The 22,989-nt window shown below is 42.4% G+C and overlaps 1 protein-coding gene across 1 annotated transcript in view; it reads left to right on the top strand.

Annotated features, from left to right (window-relative positions):
• LOC106571273 (interphotoreceptor matrix proteoglycan 1) overlaps positions 1-22,989 on the top strand; it is a 36,494-nt gene that overhangs the window by 4,684 nt on the left and 8,821 nt on the right. Inside the window, exons 3-14 of the mRNA XM_014144125.2 lie at positions 1,619-1,785; positions 2,275-2,309; positions 4,748-4,797; positions 4,981-5,093; positions 7,564-7,713; positions 8,877-8,935; positions 9,753-9,773; positions 10,616-10,794; positions 10,875-10,936; positions 11,031-12,882; positions 13,569-14,206; positions 21,710-21,929. Coding sequence (XP_013999600.1) covers positions 1,619-1,785; positions 2,275-2,309; positions 4,748-4,797; positions 4,981-5,093; positions 7,564-7,713; positions 8,877-8,935; positions 9,753-9,773; positions 10,616-10,794; positions 10,875-10,936; positions 11,031-12,882; positions 13,569-14,206; positions 21,710-21,929 — 3,546 coding nt within the window. The remainder of the gene's footprint in view (positions 1-1,618; positions 1,786-2,274; positions 2,310-4,747; positions 4,798-4,980; positions 5,094-7,563; positions 7,714-8,876; positions 8,936-9,752; positions 9,774-10,615; positions 10,795-10,874; positions 10,937-11,030; positions 12,883-13,568; positions 14,207-21,709; positions 21,930-22,989) is intronic.

Raw genomic sequence — 22,989 nt, 5'->3', positions numbered from 1 at the left:
GCCCCGGTCAACTGTAAGTGCTGTTATTGTGAAGGGGAAATGTCTAGGAGCAACAACGGCTCAGCCACGAAGTGGTAGGCCACACCGGTAATTGTTGGAGCACGTAGCGAGTAAAAATCGTCTGTCCTCGGTTGCAACACTCACTATAGAGTTCCAAACTGCTTCTGGAAGCAACGTCAGCACAATAACTGTTCTTCGGGAGGTTCATGAAATAGGTTTCCATGGCGAGCAGCTGTCCACAAGCCTAAGATCGCCATGTGCAATGCCAAGTGTCGACTGGAGTGGTGTAAAGCTCGCCGCCATTGGACTTTGGAGCAGTGGAAACGTGTTCTCTGGAGTGATGAATCACGCTTCACCATCTGGCAGTCCCACGGACGAATGCCAGGTGAACGCTACCTGCCCAAATGCATATTACCAACTGTAAAGTTTGGTGGAGGAGGAATAATGGTCTGGGGCTGTTTTTCATGGTTCGGGCTAGGCTCCCTAGTTCCAGTGAAGGGAAATCTTAATGCTACAGCATACAGTGACATTCTAGATGATTCTGTGATTCTAACTTTGTGGCAACAGTTTGGGGAAGGCCCTTTCCTGTTTCAGCATGACAATACCCCCATGCACAAAGCAAGGTCCGTACAGAAATGGTTTGTCATGATCGCGTGGAAGAACTTGACTGGCCTGCACAGAGCCCTGACCTCAACCCCATCAAACACCTTTGGGATGAATTGGAGTGGCAACTGCGAGCCAGGCCTAATTACCCAACATCAGTGCCCGACCTCACTAATGCACTTGTGGCTGAATGAAAGCAAGTCCCCGTAAGCAATGTTCCAACATCTAGTGGAAAGCCTTCCCAGAAGAGTGGAGGCTGTTATTCCAGCAAAGGTGGGACTAACTCCACATTAATGCCCATGATTTTGGAATGAGATGTCCGTCAAGCTGGTGTCCATATACTTATGGTCATATAGTGTAAGTATAGAATGTGGACCATTTGAAGTAGCCATAGCAGTACCTATGACTTATCCAGGTGTGCACCAGTGAGAAGCAGGTGTTGAGTATAGAGTCTAGACAGTGAAGAGAATTGAAGAAAGTGCAGCAAAATAACACGTCATCGAGTCCCTTTGATTAAAGAGGTAGGGAGAAATATCACAGCTTCACCCTGAGGCAAGCAACATGCAATATTCCCTGGAAATAGTGTGCCATTTGGGACATGCTCCCAGCCTTAAAAAAAAACAAAAAAAACATGATAGCACACTTTTGGGAATTGACATGAAAAATTTTCCCCACAGGTTTTGTAAAAAATATTAAAGATCAGACTTTCACCTTTTCATCAGAACATTATTCTACAACATACACTCTTGTCGTGTTTAAAGTTTCAAAATGGGTTGATTGACGGATGAGAACAAACTGAATGATAGCAGCAATAGTCTTGAATTAATTTCAACATTGCTGCACATTTTATTTGTTCCCTTTATAGTGCACTACTTTTGACCAGGGCCAATAGGGTATTGCACTATATAGGGAATAGAGTGCTATTTGGGACCGTCCCTCAGACTTGATGTGGATCTGTATCTATTGTGCTGAGGATCTTTCATTCTCACTGGAACACTGTTCTGTCTTTGGTCAGTTTGTCAGGAGGCTGTGTGGGAGGCCTTCCGGATCTTCTTTGACCGGATCCCTGGACCTACAGAATATACAACTTGGGTTCACACATGTCAACATGAGTCTCTGTGCCTCTCTGACCTGGCCAGTAACTTCAGCAACTCAGAGGAGCACTTGAGTATGGTGTACAGGGTGAGGAACCAACGACACAACTCCCTTTTATGTGTCGTAACTGTGAGACCAATAATTGCTTACATTATTTGAATGAACATGTGCACGTTTTTATGTTGGGGGGGTAAAAATAAATTTTTAAATGCCAGTGGGTGAATTTTTGATATCATGTGAAATCCATTTATTTCAGCAGATTTTCCTCAGGAAACAACAGCATTGTTTCTTGTGCAATAGCTATAGCTATATCAGTCTCTTGAGGGGAGGAAAAAAATATCCACATTATATTGCTCCCATTAACACACAAAACAGAACCCATCAATCTGGTTTAGTCAATTTGGTTATTTTACATTCCTATGAGGGTATAACATGCATATACTATATATTTACAGACAGCACTCCCAAGTGCATGTTTCAGTGGTACCTTACATGCTACACAGTTTTCAAGTGTTATGTTATTGGTTTGAATTGATGTGTGTGATTCATGTTATGATTGTGATTCTGCTCTCACAGAGGATGAACCTGGGAGATGAGAGGCAGCCGACTGGGTAAGGCTTAGAGACAGTACCTTATGCAGCCTGCTGTCTGCTGATAGTTGTCAAGGAGCACTGCTTTCTCACACACGGTGCAGCCCTCTTGAGTCAGGCTTTGTAGTTGACCTGCCACATAATGCCCTCTCTCTAATTGTATAATGGCTGGTTATGGACAGAGTGGCTCTTGAGATATGAAGGAATCAGTCACACATCTTAGACACTGAACATGCATGATAGCAATTGGCACCGAAATTATGATAATGAAGTCAGGCAAGATGGTACATGAATAGTAAATTAACAAGAAATTAAACTAACTTATGCAGTTCTTTATTAGAATATGTCAAGCTGACATTGATTGTAACTAGGCAGCAGCAGCCACTGAGAAAGAAAGTCATAGGTAAAGACGTTAGAACTTAATTCTAAGTTGTTAAATACCTATAAATTATCATCTCACGTGACAGAATTACCATCAAGTTTGTCCCCAGGTAGTTACAATATATAAAATCATCTTAGGTATACTGTACATGCATTCTTCCATATTATACTGCTGGTTGATAGGCGGTCTAATCTTAGACAGGTGGAGAGCTTGTGCATTGCCATGGTACTGATCTTGTAAAGTAATTAGAGGATACAGTGCCTTCGGAAAGTATTCAATCCCCTTGACTTTTTCCACATTGTTACTTTACAGCCTTATTCTAAAATTGATTAAGTTGGGGGTTTTTCCCCCTCATCAATCTACACACAATAACCCATAATGACATCACAAAAACAAGTTTAGTAATGTTTGCAAATTTATTAAGAATAATCTGAAATATAACATTTACATATTCAGACCATTTACTCAGTACTTTTTGAAGCAACTTTGGCAGTGATTACAGCATCAAGTCTTCTTGGGTATGATGCTACAAGCTTGGCACACCTGTATATGGGGAGTTTCTCCCATTCTCTGCAGATCCTCTCAAGCTCTGTCCGGTTGGATGGGGAGCATTGCAGCACAGCTATTTTCAGATGTCTCCAGAGATGTTCGATAAGTTCAAGTCCGGGCGGTGGCTGGGCCACTCAAGAACATGCAGAGACTTGTGCCAAAGCCACTCCTGCGTTATCTTGGCTGTGTGCTTAGGGTCTTTGTCCTGTTGGAAGGTGAAATCTCGCCCTAGGCTGAGGGACTGAGCGCTCTGTAGCAGGTTTTCATCAAGGATCTCTCTACTTTGCTCCGTTTATCTTTGCCTCGATCCTGACTAGTCTCCCTGTCCCTGCCGCTGAAAACCATCCCCACAGCATGATGCTGCTACCACCATGCTTCACCATAGGGATGGTGCCAGGTTTCCTCCAGACATGATGCTTGCCATTCAGGCCAAAGAGTTCAATCTTGGTTTCATCGGACCAGAGAATCTTGTTTCACATGGTCTGAGAGTCCTTTAGGTGCCTTTTGGCAAAGTCCAAGCGGGTTGTCATGCGCCTTTAACTGAGTGGCTTCTGTCTGGCCACCCTACCATAAAGGCCTGATTGGTGGAGTGCTGCAGAGATGGTTGTCCCATCTCCACAGAGGAACTCTGGAGCTCTGTCAGAGTGACCATCAGGTTCTTGGTCACCTCCCTGACCAAGGCCCTTCTCCCCCGATTGCTCAGTTTGGCCGGATGGCCAGCTCTAAGAAGAGTCTTGGTGGTTCCAAACTTCTTCTATTTAAGAATGATGGAGGCCACTGTGTTCTTGTGGACCTTCAATGCTGCAGAAATGCTTTGGTACCCTTCCCCAGATCTGTGCCTCGACACAATCCTGTCTCGGAGCTCTATGGACAATTCCTACAACCCCATGCCTTGGTTTATGCTCTGACGTGCACTGTCAACTGTGGGGCCTTACATAGACAGGTTTGTGTCTTTCCAAATCATGTCCAATCAATTGAATTTATCACAGGTGGACTCCAATAAAGTTGTCAAAAGATCTCAAGGATGATCAATGGAAGAGGATGCACCTGAGCTTTATTTCAAGTCTCATAGCAAAGGGGCTGAATACTAATATAAATAAGGTATTTCTGTTTTTTATTTTTAATAAATTAGCAAACATTTCTAAAAACCTGTTTTCACTTTTTCATTATGGGGTATTGTGTGTGGATTGCTGAGTATTTTTTATTTATTTAATCAATTTTAGAATAAGGCTGTAACGTAACAAAATGTGGAAAAAGTCATAGGTTCTGAATACTTTCCAAAGGCACTGTATGTGCGTGTTTCAAGTGCTGTTTTTTAGAAACCATTAGCTTTATCATTCAATGCTGGGCTAATGTGGAACGATTTTTTAATAATAAAAAAAAAAAATGTAATCTTGCATTTTTTGTTGCAGGCCTTTTTGTTGTACATAAAATAACAAATATTCTCATCAGGTACAAACCTGAAAACATGCCCTACATATTATTTTTCATAGTTACTTATGAGTATTTTCTCCTCTTTCACCTGCAGAATGGTAGCAGCCACAACCACAGCAGCACCGGAGGTCGCTGATATAACAGGTATGGCAAGACACTGTACCAAGATGTATCAAGACACTGTACCAAGCTGTAGCTGTACCAAGACGTGTCAAGACGTGTCAAGACGCTGTGTCAACACGTGTCAAGTAATTGAATCAAGATGCACATATCAATGGTGAATGAAAACTAATATACAGTATAATGAAATTGTAATTAACCGTTAAGGTCCAGAGGAGGCCCAGACTGCAACACCAGAACCACCTGCTCCTGTAACCAGCATTGCCAGCGTCCCTGATGCTCCTGAGGTTACAGTTGAAGAAGAAACTGCGGAGGAGGAGGTAAACAACATTTATTTTAGTCTAGCTGTTTAGATCGCTAACAGCTTGCAGACTGAAAGGAAAGTTGACAGAAATATTCCTTGTTGCTTTCAGACAGAGACAGTAAGCTGATAGCATTTAGCCATATGGTCTAGCACTACACCTCTTATCAAATACAGGTGACTGCCAACATCATGCAAACACTTGAGTAAATTATGGATACAAAGTATATTGAAAGCAGGTGCTTCCACACAGGTGTGGTTCTTGAGTTAATTAAGCATTTAACATCCCATCATGCTTAGGGTCATGTATAAAAATGCTGGGCAGGCCATTATTTTGTCTACCATGGCTATGCCCCCATAGGATGACAATGCTCCTATTCACAGGGCAAGAGTGAATGGTTTGATGAGCATGTAAACTATATTCCATGGCTCAGTCACCAGATCTCAACCCAAACACGTATGGGAGATTCTGGAGCGGCTCCTGAGACAGCATTTCCACCACCATCAAACACCAAATTATGGAATTTCTCATGGAATAATGGTGTCGCATCCCTACAGTAAAGTTACAGACACTTGTAGAATCTATGCCAAGGTGCATTGACAGCCTTGGTTTCTCAAATGACTGCCTCGCCTGGTTCACCAACTACTTCTCAGACAGAGTTCAGTGTGTCAAATCGGAGGGCCTGTTGTCCGGACCTGTGGCAGTCTCTATGGGGGAGCAACAGGGTTCAATTCTCGGGCCGACTCTCTTCTCTGTATACGTCAATGATGTCGCTCTTGCTGCTGGTGATTCTCTGATCCACCTCTACACAGACGATGCCATTCTGTATACATCTGGCCCTTCTTAGGACACTGTGTTAACTAACCTCCAGACGAGCTTCACCGCCATACAACTCTCCTTCCGTGGCCTCCAACTGTTCTTAAATGCAAGTAAAACTAAATACATGCTCTTCAACCGATTGCTACCAGCATCTGCCCGCCCGTCAAGCATCACTACTCTGGACGGTTCTGACTTAGAATATGTGGATAACTACAAATACCTAGGTGTCTGGTTAGACTGTAAACTCTCCTTCCAGACTCACATTAAGCATCTCCAATCCAAAATTAAATCTAGAATCGGCTTCCTATTTCGCAACAAAGCATCCTTCACTCATGCTGCCAAACATACCCTCGTAAAACTGACCATCCTACCGATCCTTGGCTTCGGCGATGTCATTTACAAAATAGCCTCCAACACTCTACTCAGCAAATTGGATGCAGTCGATCATAGTGCCATCCGTTTGGTCACCAAAGCCCCATATGCGACCTGTATGCTCTCGTTGGCTGGCCCTCGCTTCATATTCGTCGCCAAACCCACTGGCTCCAGGTCATCTATAAAGCTCCGCCTTATCTCAGCTCACTGGTCACCATAGCAGCACCCACCCGTAGCACGTGCTCTAGCAGGTATATTTCACTGGTCACCAACCAAATCCAATTCCTCCTTTGGCCGCCTTTCCTTCCAGTTCTCTGCTGCCAACGACTGGAATGAATTGCAAAAATCACTGAAGCTGGAGACTCATATCTCCCTCACTAACTTTAAGCACCAGCTGTCAGAGCAGCTCACCGATCACTGCACCTGTACATAGCCCATCTGTAAATAGCCCATCCAACTACCTCATCCCCATACTGTTATTATAATTTTTTTGCTCCTTTGCACCCCAGTATCTCTACTTGCACATTCATCTTCTGCACATCTATCACTCCAGTGTTTAATTGCTAAATTGTAATTATTTCACCACTGGCCTATTTATTGCCTTACCTCCTTTATCTTACCTCATTTGCACACACTGTAAATATACTTTTTTTCTATTGTGTTATTGACTGTATGTTTGTTTATTCAATGTGTAATTCTGTTGTTTGTGTCGCACTGCTTTGCTTTATCTTGGCCAGGTCGCAGTTGTAAATGAGAACTTAACTAGCCTACCTGGTTAAATAAAGGTGAAATAAAATAAATAATAAAATTTAAGCTGTTCTGGCTCGTGGTGGTCCAACGCCTTATTAAGACACTGTTGGTGTTTCCTTTATTTTGTCAGTTACCTGTACATTATCTGACTGCCGGGTCCTATTCATTAGGGCAAAATGTAGTGTAACAGTATAGGTTCCGTCCCTGTCTTCGCCCCAACCTGGGCTCGAACCAGGGACCCTTGCACACATCAACAACTGACACCCACGAAGCATCATTACCCATCGCGCCACAAAAGCCGCGGCCCTTGCAACGCAAGGGGAAACCCTACTTCAAGTCTCAGAGCGAGTGACGTCACCGATTGAAACGCTATTAGCGCGCACCACCGTTAACTAACTAGCCATTTCACATCAGTTACAGTTTTGCAATGGAAAACGAAAACCAGTGATTTCTTATTGGACAATTTCAGGTTGTCCCTCCATGTTTCAATCTGTTTTCTTTTCTTTTTGTGCCTAATCAATAGGGCCCTGTTGTCTTCTGTTTGTAGGACTCTGAGCTGCCCAATGTTGTCCCAGAGCAGCCTGGGGAGGAGATAGTGGAGTTCAGCATTGACCTCGTGGACCCAGGCTACAAGGAACTACTGGACGACCCTGACTCCCCCCAATATGTTGACCTCTCTCATCACCTGCAAGACCAGGTGAGATTATAATATAGCCTGGTCCCAGATCTGTTTTTGCTTTTGCCAACTACATTGCTGTCATTGTCAAGCCAAATGGCATGAACTTTTGTGACATTGTGTTGGCATGATGGCCTACAGACTGACAGCCAGGCTAGCTGACATACTGCACAGTAGAAGATGAGACTTATGGGAGCTGTGCAGTCTGTACTCCTCTTTATGTCCATCAGTAAAATGTTATTGATGATTTTAAGTCCCTAAGACCAATGGGATATACGTTTTGATTCCATTGAGGTACAGTTCATTCAGTGTCAGTTTATTCAGTGTTTTTTAATTGGTTTTTAATGCAGGCACAGAGAGTCAAACAACATTTCCCAATGAAAATAAAGGCATGATCGTATCAGTGTAACACAATCAACTGTCAGATGCAGACGCCTGATGCTGCACGGTGTGTTGTGTGACATGTTACTACATGTGGTACTGTCCTCATGGGTTGTGGCCCTCTGAGGGGGTTCATGGTAAAGATTATTATATAATGCCACAGGACCATGAGCCAGAGGCAGATAAAACAGATTAGTGAGTTCCACTTGGACCGTCAGGGCTGGATTCTCAACCTGACTAGACCAAGGCTCAGTCCCGATTCTCCACCCTTCTCCCAAAGTATGCAATTGCACATTCTCAATGGTAGAGATTCCCTCCAGCCAATGCTTGCACCAATCCCATGCTTTTAAATCCATGACAGTGAAGGTGCAAGTGCACACTTTTGGAAAAGGGTGGAGAATAGGGACGTAGCCCAAAGCTCTGCCAACCTATTTTACTCTTTGTGAGAAAATACATCTGATTCATTTCACTTAACGATCCGATTCAAGTGGTCTGGAGGCTAGTTCGCACATACTGTACTGAGCTTTATTGGAGATGGAGTCCTTCATTGGATTTCCCCCAATGGACTCTCAAAGCTCCATAAGAGATGATTATGTCATAAGTGTGTGCTAAATGTGATTAACTAAAGATAGAGATCAATGAATTTACATTGTACTGATTTACAGTACTAGGGAATATGATCAGATTACATTATTTAACTAGTAACATTTATTTGACTTATTAATGGGACTGCTACATGGACTGGAGTGAAATGCCATCATATGTGATTCTGTAAGCTTTAAAACATACTTATTTTCCCACAGATGCTCCATGTTTTTGACAAACTCCCAGGATTTAAAGACATCAATGTTTTGGGAATCAGGTAAGTCTGTGGCAGACATGAATAATCACATCTGGTGCCTTCGTGCTTAATACTGACGTTTTGGTGAGCAAATTAAATGGCAATAGATTAGGTGAGACAGATGAAAGCCAGGTGGAAGCTGGGAACCCTGCCAGTAGGGATCAATCCGTAGCCTCTCACTGCACTGAGAAATTCCTCTGAGACTCAATTTATTTAATCGGACCTTCTTAACAAGGTGTTGATTTGGCATGGACACTGATTCATTTGAAAACAAAACTAGCTCATTCCCACCTAGGTGAAATTCAGTCAAATTCTAGGAACAGAAAATATTTGAGTGCCATCCAAGCCATTCTGTCATGCTACAGGCTGTGCTCTTGGCTATGCTGACTGTAGTAAGAACTGAATACTCGTGTCATTAGTGTGACCCACATGCATGCCAAAAATATATACCTTTCCTTTCCTGTGTGTTAACACTGAAGGTCGTTATATCTTTACATTCAAATGCAAAATAATACATCCTCCCCTCACCAGCACAGGTGGCTGGTGAGGGGAGGATGGCTCATAATAATGGCTGGAATGGAGTGAACGGAATGGCATCAAACACATGGAAACCACGTGTTTGATGTGTCTGATACCAATCAACAATTCTATCCCAGTCATTACTATGAGCCCGTCCTCCTCTATTAAGGTGCCACCAGCTGCCTGTGGTGTCAAGAGACAAACACCCTGTGATGTCATGACACACGACCAGCAATGAATGATGATCTATTTCCTTGTAGATGGCATGTCATTATGTCACATACTAATGGCCTATTTTCTTCCCCTGTCCAAATCCTAGCGAGACCCAGGAGAGTGACGGGTAATTGAATTACTGTAATGAGAGCCATCTTGAGTGGTAGCTGCTGTTTCCCTCTGTGTGCTTGTCCCTGTCCGTCTGCTTCTCCTCTCAGTGTTAATCTGGATCTAACACAGGGCCCAAGGAGAGAGGGATCACATGACCTAAACAAACACCAACTTGGCAATTACTCAGCTCTAAGTGCAGCCATGGTGGGTCAATACATCAACCAGGGACACAGTTGAGAAATGAGGACCAAAATCAGCTGAAACTAGGCCTACATTTGATTTCCCTTCTGTATCTCATTGAAGGTTAACATGTGCTTCTTTAAATCTTTCTGAAAGGGTGTTAATGCTCCTGTCTTCTTCATTTTAGGATGGAAGGAAATTAAGCAGTGCAATAAAACTCCTGTGTGAATAGAATAATTGCCGAGTTGCTCCCTTCCCTAATTTGCAGGGCCCATTGTGGCCAGTGCTGTCACAGGCAATAACATCCTCAAGCCTGCTCCACTAATCTGATAAATGATTCACAACTAATTCGACTTTTGTCTGTGTCTTCACTATTTACAAAACAAAATGGAAAGAAATCCACCATTGATGATATCATTACTATTCTAATCAAAATCCCATTTAACTAATCTGTTTGTCCTCCGGCTTCTCTATGACAGAGCTGCATATTGAATACATTTTTGATAGTGTCATTAAAATCAGCAATTTTTGACTCTCCAAATTTTAAACCTGACAGAGGATTGCTGTGTTTTTAGTTTATGTAGTTAAATCCTTATAGCTTTTCTAGATCTGTATAATGCAGTACATCACCAAGAGCTACTATCTTCTACTCTCATACAATATATCCTTATTTTTCAGACCTGGAGCAGTGACAGTGCACTATTCCCTGGTCTTTGAAGCAATTTCAACAGAAGTTTCAGAGGATGACACAGGGACTCCAGTGTCAGCTGTGCCCAGCCTGCGGGAAAGGGTGGCCAAGGCTTTGAGTGAAGAGGCCTCTCTGCCAGTGGATCTACAGTCATTAAACTTTGAACCAGGTAACCAAATCACTGTGAATAAGTTATGTTATATGTCTAAAATACATGATTTTGCATCATTTTTGTACATCTTTCCACAGTGAAAGTGATTCCATTAACTACAACACCTATTGAGGAAGCTGTTGAGGAAGTGATTGAATATGTAAGTACTGGAATTTTAATCTAGACTACCTAAGGTGAAATACCAAACCTTGGAAATATGCATCAACATGCTTTTTTGTCTTTTCCCTCAACAGTCCAGTGCGCCATCAATCCACAACGACCTGGAAATAGCCATAGATGAGCCAGAGATTGCTGGGGAGAAACCTCGTTTGGATGTTCCACTTGGCCCTGTGGAAAAGAAAAATGCTCTCGTCACCCTCCTGGACTCTACAGACATTCCAGATGACGAAGAAGAAGAAGTAGAAGAAGAAAAAGCCCCACCAGAGAGGGGTGATGTGCCTTACATCTACAAAGACATTGATGAGAATGAGTTTGAAGCAACAGCTGAACCAGAGGAAGAGGTGCCATTTATCACACACATGATTGAAACCATCCATGCCATTGATGAGGGAACTGGTGAGCTTGTGAGAGACTATTTCCCAACCCCTCCTGCTGATGACTCTGCTGCTGAGCCCAGCGTTCCAGAGGAATACCCTGAGCCACCTTTCGGCAATTTAGTCCCTACTAATGGGTACCCTGTCTTACCCCCTGAGGATTTGGATATTACTTCCATTCCTGAAATAGAAAGTATAGAAACTGATGCTCCAGCTGAACTCCCTCCTAACTTGATATCAGAGGAGAAGGCTGTTGTTGAGGAGGAGGCAGAGCCTACTCCAACCCCTCAGATTCTGCTCACCACAGCCACTGAAGAAGAGCTGTCTGACCCTGGATTACCTGTAACGACTCTCTCAGCCATCACAGATCAGCCTACTACTGAAGCAATAGAGGACCTTGAAGTTGAGGAGAACCTTATTCCGATTGAAGAGGAAGAAGTTGAGGAACCAGAACCTGAGGAAGAGGTAGTTGAGCTATCGGGACCTGAGGAAAAGGTAGTTGAGCTATCGGAACCTGAGGAAGGGGTAGTTGAGGTCTCGGAACCTGAGGAATGGGTAGTTGAGGTCTCGGAACCTGAGGAAGGGGTAGTTGAGGTCTCGGGACCTGAGGAAGAGGTAGTTGAGGTCTCGGAACCTGAGGAAGGGGTAGTTGAGGTCCCGGAACCTGAGGAAGGGGTAGTTGAGGTCCCGGAACCTGAGGAAGGGGTAGTTGAGGTCTCGGAACCTGAGGAAGGGGTAGTTGAGGTCTCGGAACCTGAGGAAGGGGTAGTTGAGGTCTCGGGACCTGAGGAAGGGGTAGTTGAGCTATCGGGACCTGAGGAAGAGGTAGTTGAGGTCTCGGAACCTGAGGAAGGGGTAGTTGAGGTCTCGGAACCTGAGGAAGGGGTAGTTGAGGTCTCGGGACCTGAGGAAGGGGTAGTTGAGCTATCGGGACCTGAGGAAGAGGTAGTTGACCTATCAGAACCTGAGGAAGGGGTAGTTGAGCTATCGGAACCTGAGGAAGGGGTAGTTGAGCTATCGAAACCTGAGGAAGGGGTAGTTGAGCTATCGGAACCTGAGGAAGGGGTAGTTGAGCTATCGGAACCTGAGGAAGGGGCAGTTGAGCTATCGGAACCTGAGGAAGGGGTAGTTGAGCTATCGGAACCTGAGGAAGGGGTAGTTGAGGTCTCGGAACCTGAGGAAGGGGTAGTTGAGGTCTCGGAACCTGAGGAAGGGGTAGTTGAGGTCTCGGAACCTGAGGAAGGGGTAGTTGAGGAACCGGAACCTGAGGAAGAGGTAGTTGATGTACCAGAACCTGAAGAAGAGGTAGTTGAGGAACCAGAACCTGAGGAAGATGTTACTGAACCACCAGCAGAAGAAATTAAAATAATCCAGCCTCTGGATTCTGTAGAGGACACTCTCTTTGGAGAGGAAACTTATCCTGTTGAAGAGGACAATATTGTGCCAATAGAAGACCAGTCACCTGAGGAGGACATGGAGGAACTATTGCCTGAATACCCCGGATATGAGGACATCTACCCTGACGAAGCTGTTGATACTGTGGACCAATCAGGTGAGCAATGCAGGTTATTAAAGTTGTTCTAGCCCTGTAAAGGACGACAAAACGCAGAGACAATTAAACATTTAAAGTAATACATTTCGTTGATAGAGGTGTGCAGGTGCATTACAGCTAATTATTAGAGTCCGGCCCAGCGAGGAGATATATTAATGTTCTATATTTGGACTCAGTGCTGTGCTGCGTGATGATGAAAGAACTGTAATGTGGTGTTAATCATTTCGTACGGGGTCAACAAAAGGATTTTGATAATTCATTTGTTATATTTTAATAATTTAGCAGATGCTCTCCTCCAGAGCACTTACAGTAGCGAGTGCATACATTTTCATACTTTAAGTATTGTTCCCCGTGGGAATCCACCCCACAAACCTGGCATTGTAGCGCCATGCTCTACCAACTGAGCCACACGGGACTTAGCAATTACCAATGGTTACACCACTGAGGGATACTGTACTTTATCAAAGAAAGCAGATAGATTTTTTTATCAAATAAATGTGAAGAAATATTATTCACCTTGCCTGGAACCTTTTCATCCCTGCAGCCATGTAGGAAATTAATCTGCACATTCAGTATAAATTAGGATAATGTATTATGTACTGGACAGTTGGAAGGCATTTACAGTATGGGTAAAACTCACTTGTGATGGTTTGTGACTTACTGAAATATTATCTCCTGTTTCAAAGATCATTCACCAGAGGACAGTGAAGTGGAAGAGGCTGCATTGCCAGGGGACAGTGAAGTGGAATTGGCTCCATTGCCAGGGGACAGTGAAGTGGAATTGGCTCCATTGCCAGGGGACAGTGAAGTGGAATTGGCTCCATTGCCAGGGGACAGTGAAGTGGAAATAGCAGTGACAGCAGAACCCATCCCAGACTCTTCACCAACACCACCTGCAGAATCTGACACTGTGCCTGAGGTAGATGAAACAGAGTCAGCTTCAGAGTTACAGCCTATGGAGGAGGATGCCGAGGAGCCTGAGGTGGTTGTTATCGATGAAGAGGTCATAGATGTCTCGGAACCTGAGGATGAGAGCCTGCAAGACCTTGCAGACGAACTTGACCAAATGGACCTGGTGAGCACAGAGGCCATTGACCTTCCAGATGACAGTGGATACCCATTGGCTCCCGAGGAGCACCCCTTCGAGACCACAGCGTCTCCACCACTGAGATACCTGACCACTCCCTCCATGACCACGGCCAGTAAAGGAAGGGAGCTGGTAGTGTTCTTCAGTCTACGGGTCACCAACATGAGGTTCTCAGATGACCTCTTCAACAAGAGCTCTTCAGAATACAGATCCCTGGAGAACACCTTTGTGGAGCTGGTAAGTGAGAATGAATATGTTCATAAAGAGATGAGTGACAGCATTTATTTGTTGTGTTGCAGCAGGCTACTGAACCCAATGTCATAAGATTAAAACAAGATACTGCCCACCCAAGTGAGGGAAGAAAGATAATAGGAAGTAGCCTTGGTCCTTATTACTAGGCAAAGCTGTATACATTGACTGTATACAAAGCCCATATACATTGACTTATCACTGACAAATGACGTAGAAAGGAGAAACTGCTTTACACCGATTTACAGTCTAATGTATTTCACAAGATGGAAAAAAGTGTATTGTGTTGCCTATTTCAGAAGGACATTAGATGGGGGTGGTTATTACAACCTGGTTGATAATTAGCTAACATTTTCTTAAGGCATTTGCATCAGTCTGTTTGTTATTTAAAGGTCCAATGCAGCCATTTTTATTTCAATATCAAATCATTTCTGGGTAACAATTAAGTGCGTTACTGTGATTGTTTTCAATTAAAATAGTCGAAAAGAAACACACATAGCTTCGCAACAATGAGCAATTTCTTAGTTTGGATCTCTCTTTCTTATTGGTCTATTAAACAATTCACCAGGCAGACCAAAACTCTACCCCACCAAAACAGGCTGAAATTTCAGGTAGTCTTTTCAAACCGCTCTTACACTAAAAGAGCATTATCATAATTTTCACAATTTACAGTATTATTCCAACTTTATTATGTGGAAGTATATAAAAAACACATGAAAATCACATTTTTGACTGCACTGGGCCTTTAAGTGATTAGATGTAATAATTTAGATGAATGTACTGCACTCTCACTAATGGCTCTTAGCTTAATTAATGCTGAAAACTGCCTGACCTGTGCTGGAACAAAACTAACATGCTGACATACTGTAGCTTCAATTCAGCTGGTTTTAATGGACTATTTTTGAGTGACATCCTATTCAAAGCCCAGTGTTATGCATGATTAATTTGTCTTCTTACTAAACTGACATGCCTGCTTCAACATTGACTTAAATTAGCAATAAGATGGTAGATTCAGCTTTCAGAATAAGGTACATTGAAATGATACAGCTGATGGGTATGTTGTTTTTGACAGTATAAGCCTAGTTAACCTTTCTTCACCTTTCAACTGAGCTTGATGGTTGGTTGTACTGTATCATCAACAGGTGATTTAGATTTACTTATGCACATAAGTAGAGTCATTTGTCTCACATCCACACTGAAACAAATGCAACGTTCCCCTCAGTATACAGAACGATGACTTAGCTTACAGCTAATAAGCTGAAGAAGATGAGGGATGTGCCATGTTGAGAACAGAACACTTTCACACTGCTCTAGTTCCTTTTGATGTGATAAGATGGGAGGGAGGGGGCGAGCGAGAGAATCTTATTTTAGACATTTATTTTTTTTGCTGTCACTATGTCATTGGCCCAATAGCCTCGTCACTAAACGCATGCTGCTAACCCCTCAGACTCTCCACATGTGCAGAATCCAACGGAAAAGCCTGTTTGGGCTCATATCAGGATTCAAAATGACGCTATTTGTAAATTGAAGGGCCAGGGGCCAGACTCTCTAGCCCTGTTTATTCCTGGTTCTAACATGCGTCCTTTGTCCTGATCTTGTCTACATTCTAATTGTGTCCACATTTTTAGACAGGTGTAGACAATTAAAAAACACATTGATCTAATCTTCCTGACCACCTCCGAAGGTAGTCAGGCACACATTGAGTCTGGATAGCTTACAAGTGTAGACGGATCTGGACAGTGAAACCATTTCAATCATAATTAATCCACCCTCTAAAATCATTGACAGGTGGCACCATTGCCTTATGGCATCAATATGTGTCAAAATAAATCTTATTTTGAAAGAATATCTGTCAAATATCTTACATACAGGGAGGGATCAGGAAATCTAGTCACAATGCGGACACAGAGGATGGATAAGAGACACATTGTAATACCATGTGTAGACGCATGCCTGGAAATGTGGGCACAATCAGAATGTGGACAAGATCAGGACACAGGACATATTAGAACCAGGTACAGTGGGCATAGAAAGTCACCACCCCCTTTCAAAATGTTCGCCTTCTGTTGCCTTACAGCATGAAATGAAAACACAAAATCAGACCTTTTCCGGCTTATTTACACCCAGTAACCCGCAATATCCCAGTGAATATCATTTTTTGTTTAAAACTGAAATGTATTCAAATTAAAACAGTCAAATACTCTATTTGGGTAAGTGAACACCCCCCTGAGTTAATACTTGGTGAAACCACCGTTCGCTTGAATTACAGCCATGAGTCTGTTTGAATACGTCTCTACTAATTTTGCACACCTAGACTGTGGAATACTAGTCCATTCTTCCTTGCAGAATTGTTCAAGCTCAGTCAAATTGTATGGTGACCGCTCATGGACTGCACTCTTCAAGTCATTCCACAGATTCTCGATGGGATTTAGGTTGGGGCTCTGACTAGGCCACTCAAGGACATTCACCTTCTTGTCCTTCAGCCGCTGTACGGTTGCTTTGGCGGTGTGCTTTGGGTCATTGTTATGTTGAAACATGAACCATCTTCCTATTTTCAACTTCCTGGCAGTGGGCTGCAGGTTCTTCTCAAGAATCTGTCGGTATTTTGCACTGTCCATTTTCCCTTCTATCCTGACAAGTGGTCCAGTCCCTGCTGAAGAGAACCCCCCCCCCCCACCACACAACAGGATGCTGCCACAATAGTGGATTATTTGCTTTGAATTGCACTACTAAGCAGTGGAGTCCTCTATGAACAACTGTTTTTATTCTGAACTAATCAAAGTCACAACAATTGATCACAGATGAAAGCTAATTAACTTGATTAGTGATCTGGAAGGTGGTTGGTTATACCGCAGCAAGTTCGCAATTGCAATTCTAAGTGGGGGGGGTCACTTATCCAAATATGGTATTTTACTGTTTTACGTTTAATTAAAGTTTTTTCAACAACAAAAAAGTTAACTTGGATATTGTGTTACTATGTGTGTAAATCAAATTTGATGTTTTTTTTTCATTTCCGGCTGTAACGCAACAAAATGTGAACATTTTGAAAGGGGGTGGTGACTTTCTATACCCACTGGACAAATGAAGCTTCTGAGAAGTTAATGGATTTGAAATGCCAGCTCATTGTGAATAATGATAAAGGAGAGTGTAGGCATAGATAGATGTATGTAGGCTCTTTGGCACAGAGTGACTCTTAATATAGTACTTCCTATTCTATTTGAGCTACAATACAAATCAGTGTTCTACTTTACTGGAGCAATAGAGCTCCACAGTGGCGGTATCATAATACCCATAAAACGGGTGGTCCCACAGGGGATTTAAGAAACACTTCAAATAAGGGCTGTGTTTTGTGAAGGCTTACTCTGGCATGACGTTTTGATAACCATGTAAATCTCTCTCGGACAAGGTGACTTTTATCATAATATTAGACTCTATTTACTCTGATTCAAAAATGCTAATAAGCATCAAGGTAGACATCATGCAAAACTACAAATCCCTATAAGCTCCTGCACATCATCTATAGCTGACACCTTTGCAAAACAGGTGTTGTGTCATTGTAGAATAACAGTGAAGACATCAAAACTATGAAATAACACATGGAATCATGTCGTAACCAACAAAGTGTTAAACAAATCAAAATATATTTTATATCTGAGATTCTTCAAAGTAGCCACCCTTTGCCTTGATGTCAGCGTTGCGCACTCTTGGCATTCTCTCAACCAGCTTCATGAGGTAGTCACCTGGAATGCATTTCAATTAACAGGACTGCTTTGTTAACAGTTGATTTGTGGGATTTATTTTTTTCTTAATGCGTTTGAGCCAATCAGTTAGTTGTGTTGTGACAAGGTAGGGGTGGTATACAGAAGATAGCCCTATTTGGTAAAAGACCAAGTCCATGTTATGGCAAGAACAGCTCAAATAAGCAAAGAGAAACGACAGTCCATCATTACTTTAAGACATGAAGGTCAGTCAATGTGGGATACTTCAAGAACTTTGAAAGTTTCTTCAATTGCAGTTGCAAAAACCATCAAGCGCTATGATGAAACTCGCTCCCATGAGGACCGCCACAGGAAAGGAAGGACCAGAGTTACTTCTGCTGCAGAGTATAAGTTCATTCGAGTTACCAGCCTTAGAAATTGCAGCCCAAGTAAATGCTTCACAGAGTACAAGTAACAGACACATCTCAAAATCAACTGTTCAGAGTAGACTATGTGAATCAGGCCTTACTGCAAAGAAACCACTACTAAAGGACACCAATAAGAAGAAGAGACTTGATTGGTCCAAGAAACATGAGCAATGGACATTAGCCGGTGGAACTCTGTCCTTTGGTCTGATGAGTCCAAATTTGTCATTTTTGGTTTCAACCTTCGTGTCTTTAAAAGACGCAGAGTAGGTGAAGCTGGTTGAGAGAATGCCAAGAGTGTGCAAATCTGTCAAGGCAAAGGATGGCTACTTTGAAGAATCTCAAATATAAAATCTATTTTGATTTGTTTAACACTTTTTTTGGATACTACATGATTACATACGTGTTATTTCATAGTTCTGATGTCTTCACTATTATTCTACAATGTAACAAATTAAGAAAAACCTTGAATGAGCAGGTACTGTAAGGATTCAAACTCTTTGCTCAGAGACTCATAATTGAGCTCAGGTGCATCCTCTTCCCATTGATCATCCTTGATATGTCTCTACAACTTGATTGGAGTCCACCTGTGGTAAATTCAATTGCTTCAACATGATTTGGAAAGGCACACACCTGTCTATGTAAGGTCCCACAATTGACAGTGCATATCAGCGCAAAAACGAAGCCATGAGGTTGAAGGAATTGTCCGTAGAGCTCCGAGACAGGATTGTGCCGAGGCACAGGTCTGGGGAAGGGTACCAAAACATTTCTGCAGCATTGAAGGTCCACAAGAACACAGTGGCCTCCATCATTATTAAAACATAAAGTTTGGAACCACCAAGACTCTTCCTTGAGCTGGCTACCAAGACAAACTGAGCAATCGGGGGGAGAAGGGCCTTGGTCAGGGAGGTGACCAAGAACCCGATGGTCACTCTGACAGAGCTCCAGAGTTCCTCTGTGGAGATTGGAGAACCTTCCAGAAGAACAAGCATCTCTGCAGCCCTCCACTAATCAGGCTTGTATGGTAGAGTGGCCAGACGGAAGCCATCTTTCAGTAAAAGGCACATGAGAGCCTGCTTGAAATTTGTCAAAAGGCACCTAAAGGACTCTCAGACCATGAGAAACAAGATTCTCTGGTCCGATGAAACCAAGATTGAACTCTTTGGCCTGAATGCCAAGCGTCACGTCTGGAGGAAACCTGGCACCATCCCTACGGTGAAGCATGGTGGTAGCAGCATCATGCTGTGGGGATGTTTTTCAGCAGCAGGGACTGGGAGACTAGTCAGGATCGAGGGAAAGATGAACAGAGCAAAGTACAGAGAGATCCTTGATGAAAACCTTCTCCAGAGCGCTCAGGACCTCTGACTGGGGTGAAGGTTCACCTTCCAACAGGACAACGACCCTAAGCGCACAGCCAAGACAATGCAAGAGTAGGTTTGGGACAAGTCTCTGAATGTCCTTGAGTGGCCCAGCCAGAGCCCAGACTTGAACCCGATTGAACATCTCTGGAGAGACCTGAAAATAGCTGTGCAGCGACACTCCCATATCCAACCTGACAGCGATTGAGAGGATCTGCAGAGAAGAATGGGAGAAACTCCCCAAATACAGGTGTGCCAAGCTTGTAGTATCATACCCAAGAATACTTGAGGCTGTAATCGCAGCCAAAATGTGCTTCAATAAGGTACTGAGTAAAGGGTCTGAATAGTTATGTCAATGTGATATTTCAGTTGTTGTTTTTATATAAATGTGCAAAAATGTCTAAAAACCTGTTTTTGCCTTGTCATTATGGGGTATTGTGTGTAGATTGCTGAGAAAAAAACAATTTAATCCATTTTAGAATGTGGAAAAAGTCAAGGGGTCTGAGGTGAATACTTTCCAAAAGTCACCTTGTCCTAGAGAGATTTACAGGGTTATCAAATCTTCCCGCCAAGGTAAGCCTACACAAAACACAGCCCTTATTTGAAGTGTTTCTAAAATCCCATATGGGAAAAATGAATGGTGGAAAAAACAATTCAAACCATTTCCCTGTTTGACCACTAGGTTTTATGGGTATTATGACTCATACTGTGGTACTATATGCAGCCAATTATGTTCAGCCCTAAGGGCCACAGAGAAACAAGGTAGTTAGATGTTGTTTTTCAATTTGATTCAGATTCCCAGCTATGCACATATGTACAGTAGGCAACCTTTGAAGGGTTTCCATGCTTGAAGATATGTACTTCTAAAGATTTGGCACTTACAATCTGTGCATACTTAACATGTAAATGCAGAGATTAGGCAATGCTCTCTGCTAGTCTAACATGGTAGAATCACTTTGACAAAGCCTGTGCTGACTGCAACATTCTGATGAACTGCGAAGCCTTTAGAGCTCTCCCAGTATCAGAGCTGTCCAGGTCTATCCTCAGTTGCTTCCTAAAGAGCAACAACTGTTCAATGTGCTGCCTGCCAGTAACGGTTCTAAATGTATTCAATATTTCCAATAGAAAGAAATAACTCAAGGCAATGTCTGTTTCCTCCTGACTTCTGTCATCTATGGCATGCTCCTCAGGATCTGAACAATTACCTACTTTTTAAAGGTAGAATCTTTTGTTACATACTTTTTTTTACTTAAAAATGTGTAATATATATATATATATACCCATTGATTCTTGAATATACCTTATAAATGCCTGATCAGCTTAGTTCTATTGTATTACCCCATCAGAACCCCAAATATATGCTTGTTTCACTCCGTTTGAAACAATGTACATATAAACAAACAATTAATAGCCTAAAAAAATGGTTAAAACAATAGTTTTGATACTATGAATTTGAGTGGTTACATTTCTTCAGGCCCATCCCTCAGCTTTTTACCAAAACAGAGGTGGGGTGCCCCTTTGTTATTGTTTCAAGGACTCTAGCAATAAGGGTTTCTTCAACTCAGCGGAAAGGTACTGGCTGAGACCTGGTAATATTATATTAGCACATTCATGACTTTGAAAAAATGGGACCCCGCCACACCGGGTGCAAGTGGAGGATTTGAGTATCAGGGCAATGTCACTCTACAATAGTGTATAAAAGCCTCTGGTGTAGTGGGTAGAACTCTTTCAACTACTGCATGGTAATTACAGACAGTGGTTAAATGTCATTGTTATTAGAAAGTCGTCTAAATAAAGTGAATAATCTCTTACCATGCTTAAGACGACAAAGTAAAACACATTGGAATCAGAAAGATTTTAAAAATCAATTGTTGTTGAATTTCCTCTTCACTTCAGTTTGCTCCTCCATTCATGCACCTTGGCTGGAAAGCGAGTTAGTGGCAGTGTTCCCTTTGGATTGTAATGGATTAGTCTGAATACTGATAGTCACATTTTTTCTCCTCTGTCCAGCTGCTGCCTTACCTGCAGTCCAATCTAACGGGATTCAAGAAGCTGGAGATTCTCAACTTCAGGAACGGCAGCGTTGTGGTCAACAGCAAGATGAAGTTCTCCAAGTCAGTTCCATACAACATGACCCAGGCCGTCCACTGTGTCCTAGAAGACTTCTGCAATGCTGCTGCCATGCGCCTCAACATTGAGATTGACAGTCACTCTCTGGACATAGAGCCAGGTATGAGATGAGATCCTGGCTTTGTCCCAAATGGCACCCTATTCCCTATATAGTGCACTATTTTTGACCAGAGCCCTATGTGGTCATTTTAAAGGTGACATTTACAGAATATGAAATACATAATGTATACAGTAGTAACAGTCGAATCAAAACACGGAGAATACTACAGCAATAAAGAATAAAACACTAATGAAGACTATAAATTGGGTAGAGAGCAGGGGCGTCATGCACCCCGAAAATATGAAGGAGCACAAAGCATGTGAGGATGGCTGGGGGGCGGGTGGTTGTCTGTCTGAAATCATTTTTCATTTTTCAAACACCTGAAACCACTTTTTCCTGCAATCTAGAGCCATAATCATTATGATTAATTCTATGTCAAATATATATATTTTTTCTGCATATCTAAAAATATGCTTGAGCTGTCTGTATCCTCCTAACTGGTGTTCATTTATATTTTTAAGAAACAAAATATGCTTCTCTGCATCTCTGCTAAAATCTGGGTAAAACATTGAAAGGAATGTGAGTTTTACTCAGTACATTTAGTAATTGCTTGCTTTTCTACAGTCTACCAATCTTTCCAGAAGGCATGCCAGCTAAGATAGAGTAGCTAGCTTGTCTAACTAACTTGATTGATAGCCTGAAATATCTTGGTACAGTAGCTAGTTATGAGGTTGATAACCTATCTGGGACAGCTAAAGCAAACTTCATGAAATTCCTACAGATGTGGGATCTTAATTTGATCACCCTGCTGCAGGAGAACTTTCCTGCAATCCAGGAAATGTAAAACATGTAGTGTATTGAGGTTTAAAAAGGCTTCTAAAATTGTAATTTCCACTTTGAAATTACAGACTTGGTTTTCCCTAATGAAAAATGTATCAACCATTACAAAATTGTATCAACCATTACAAAAATATACATTCATTATATTCTGCATAATAATTCTAATTTCTTATTGTTGCAGGAATATTTGCCTGCTGTAGCAAACTGGCTCAAATTAAGTTCTTACATCTGTAGGTGGCTCGTAGTATTACAGAAAAACAACAAAACAATTTACCAAATA

This window comes from Salmo salar, chromosome ssa15, assembly GCF_905237065.1.
Source record: "Salmo salar chromosome ssa15, Ssal_v3.1, whole genome shotgun sequence".
Taxonomy (NCBI): domain Eukaryota; kingdom Metazoa; phylum Chordata; class Actinopteri; order Salmoniformes; family Salmonidae; genus Salmo; species Salmo salar.
This window is presented reverse-complemented; position numbering and strand designations above follow the sequence as displayed.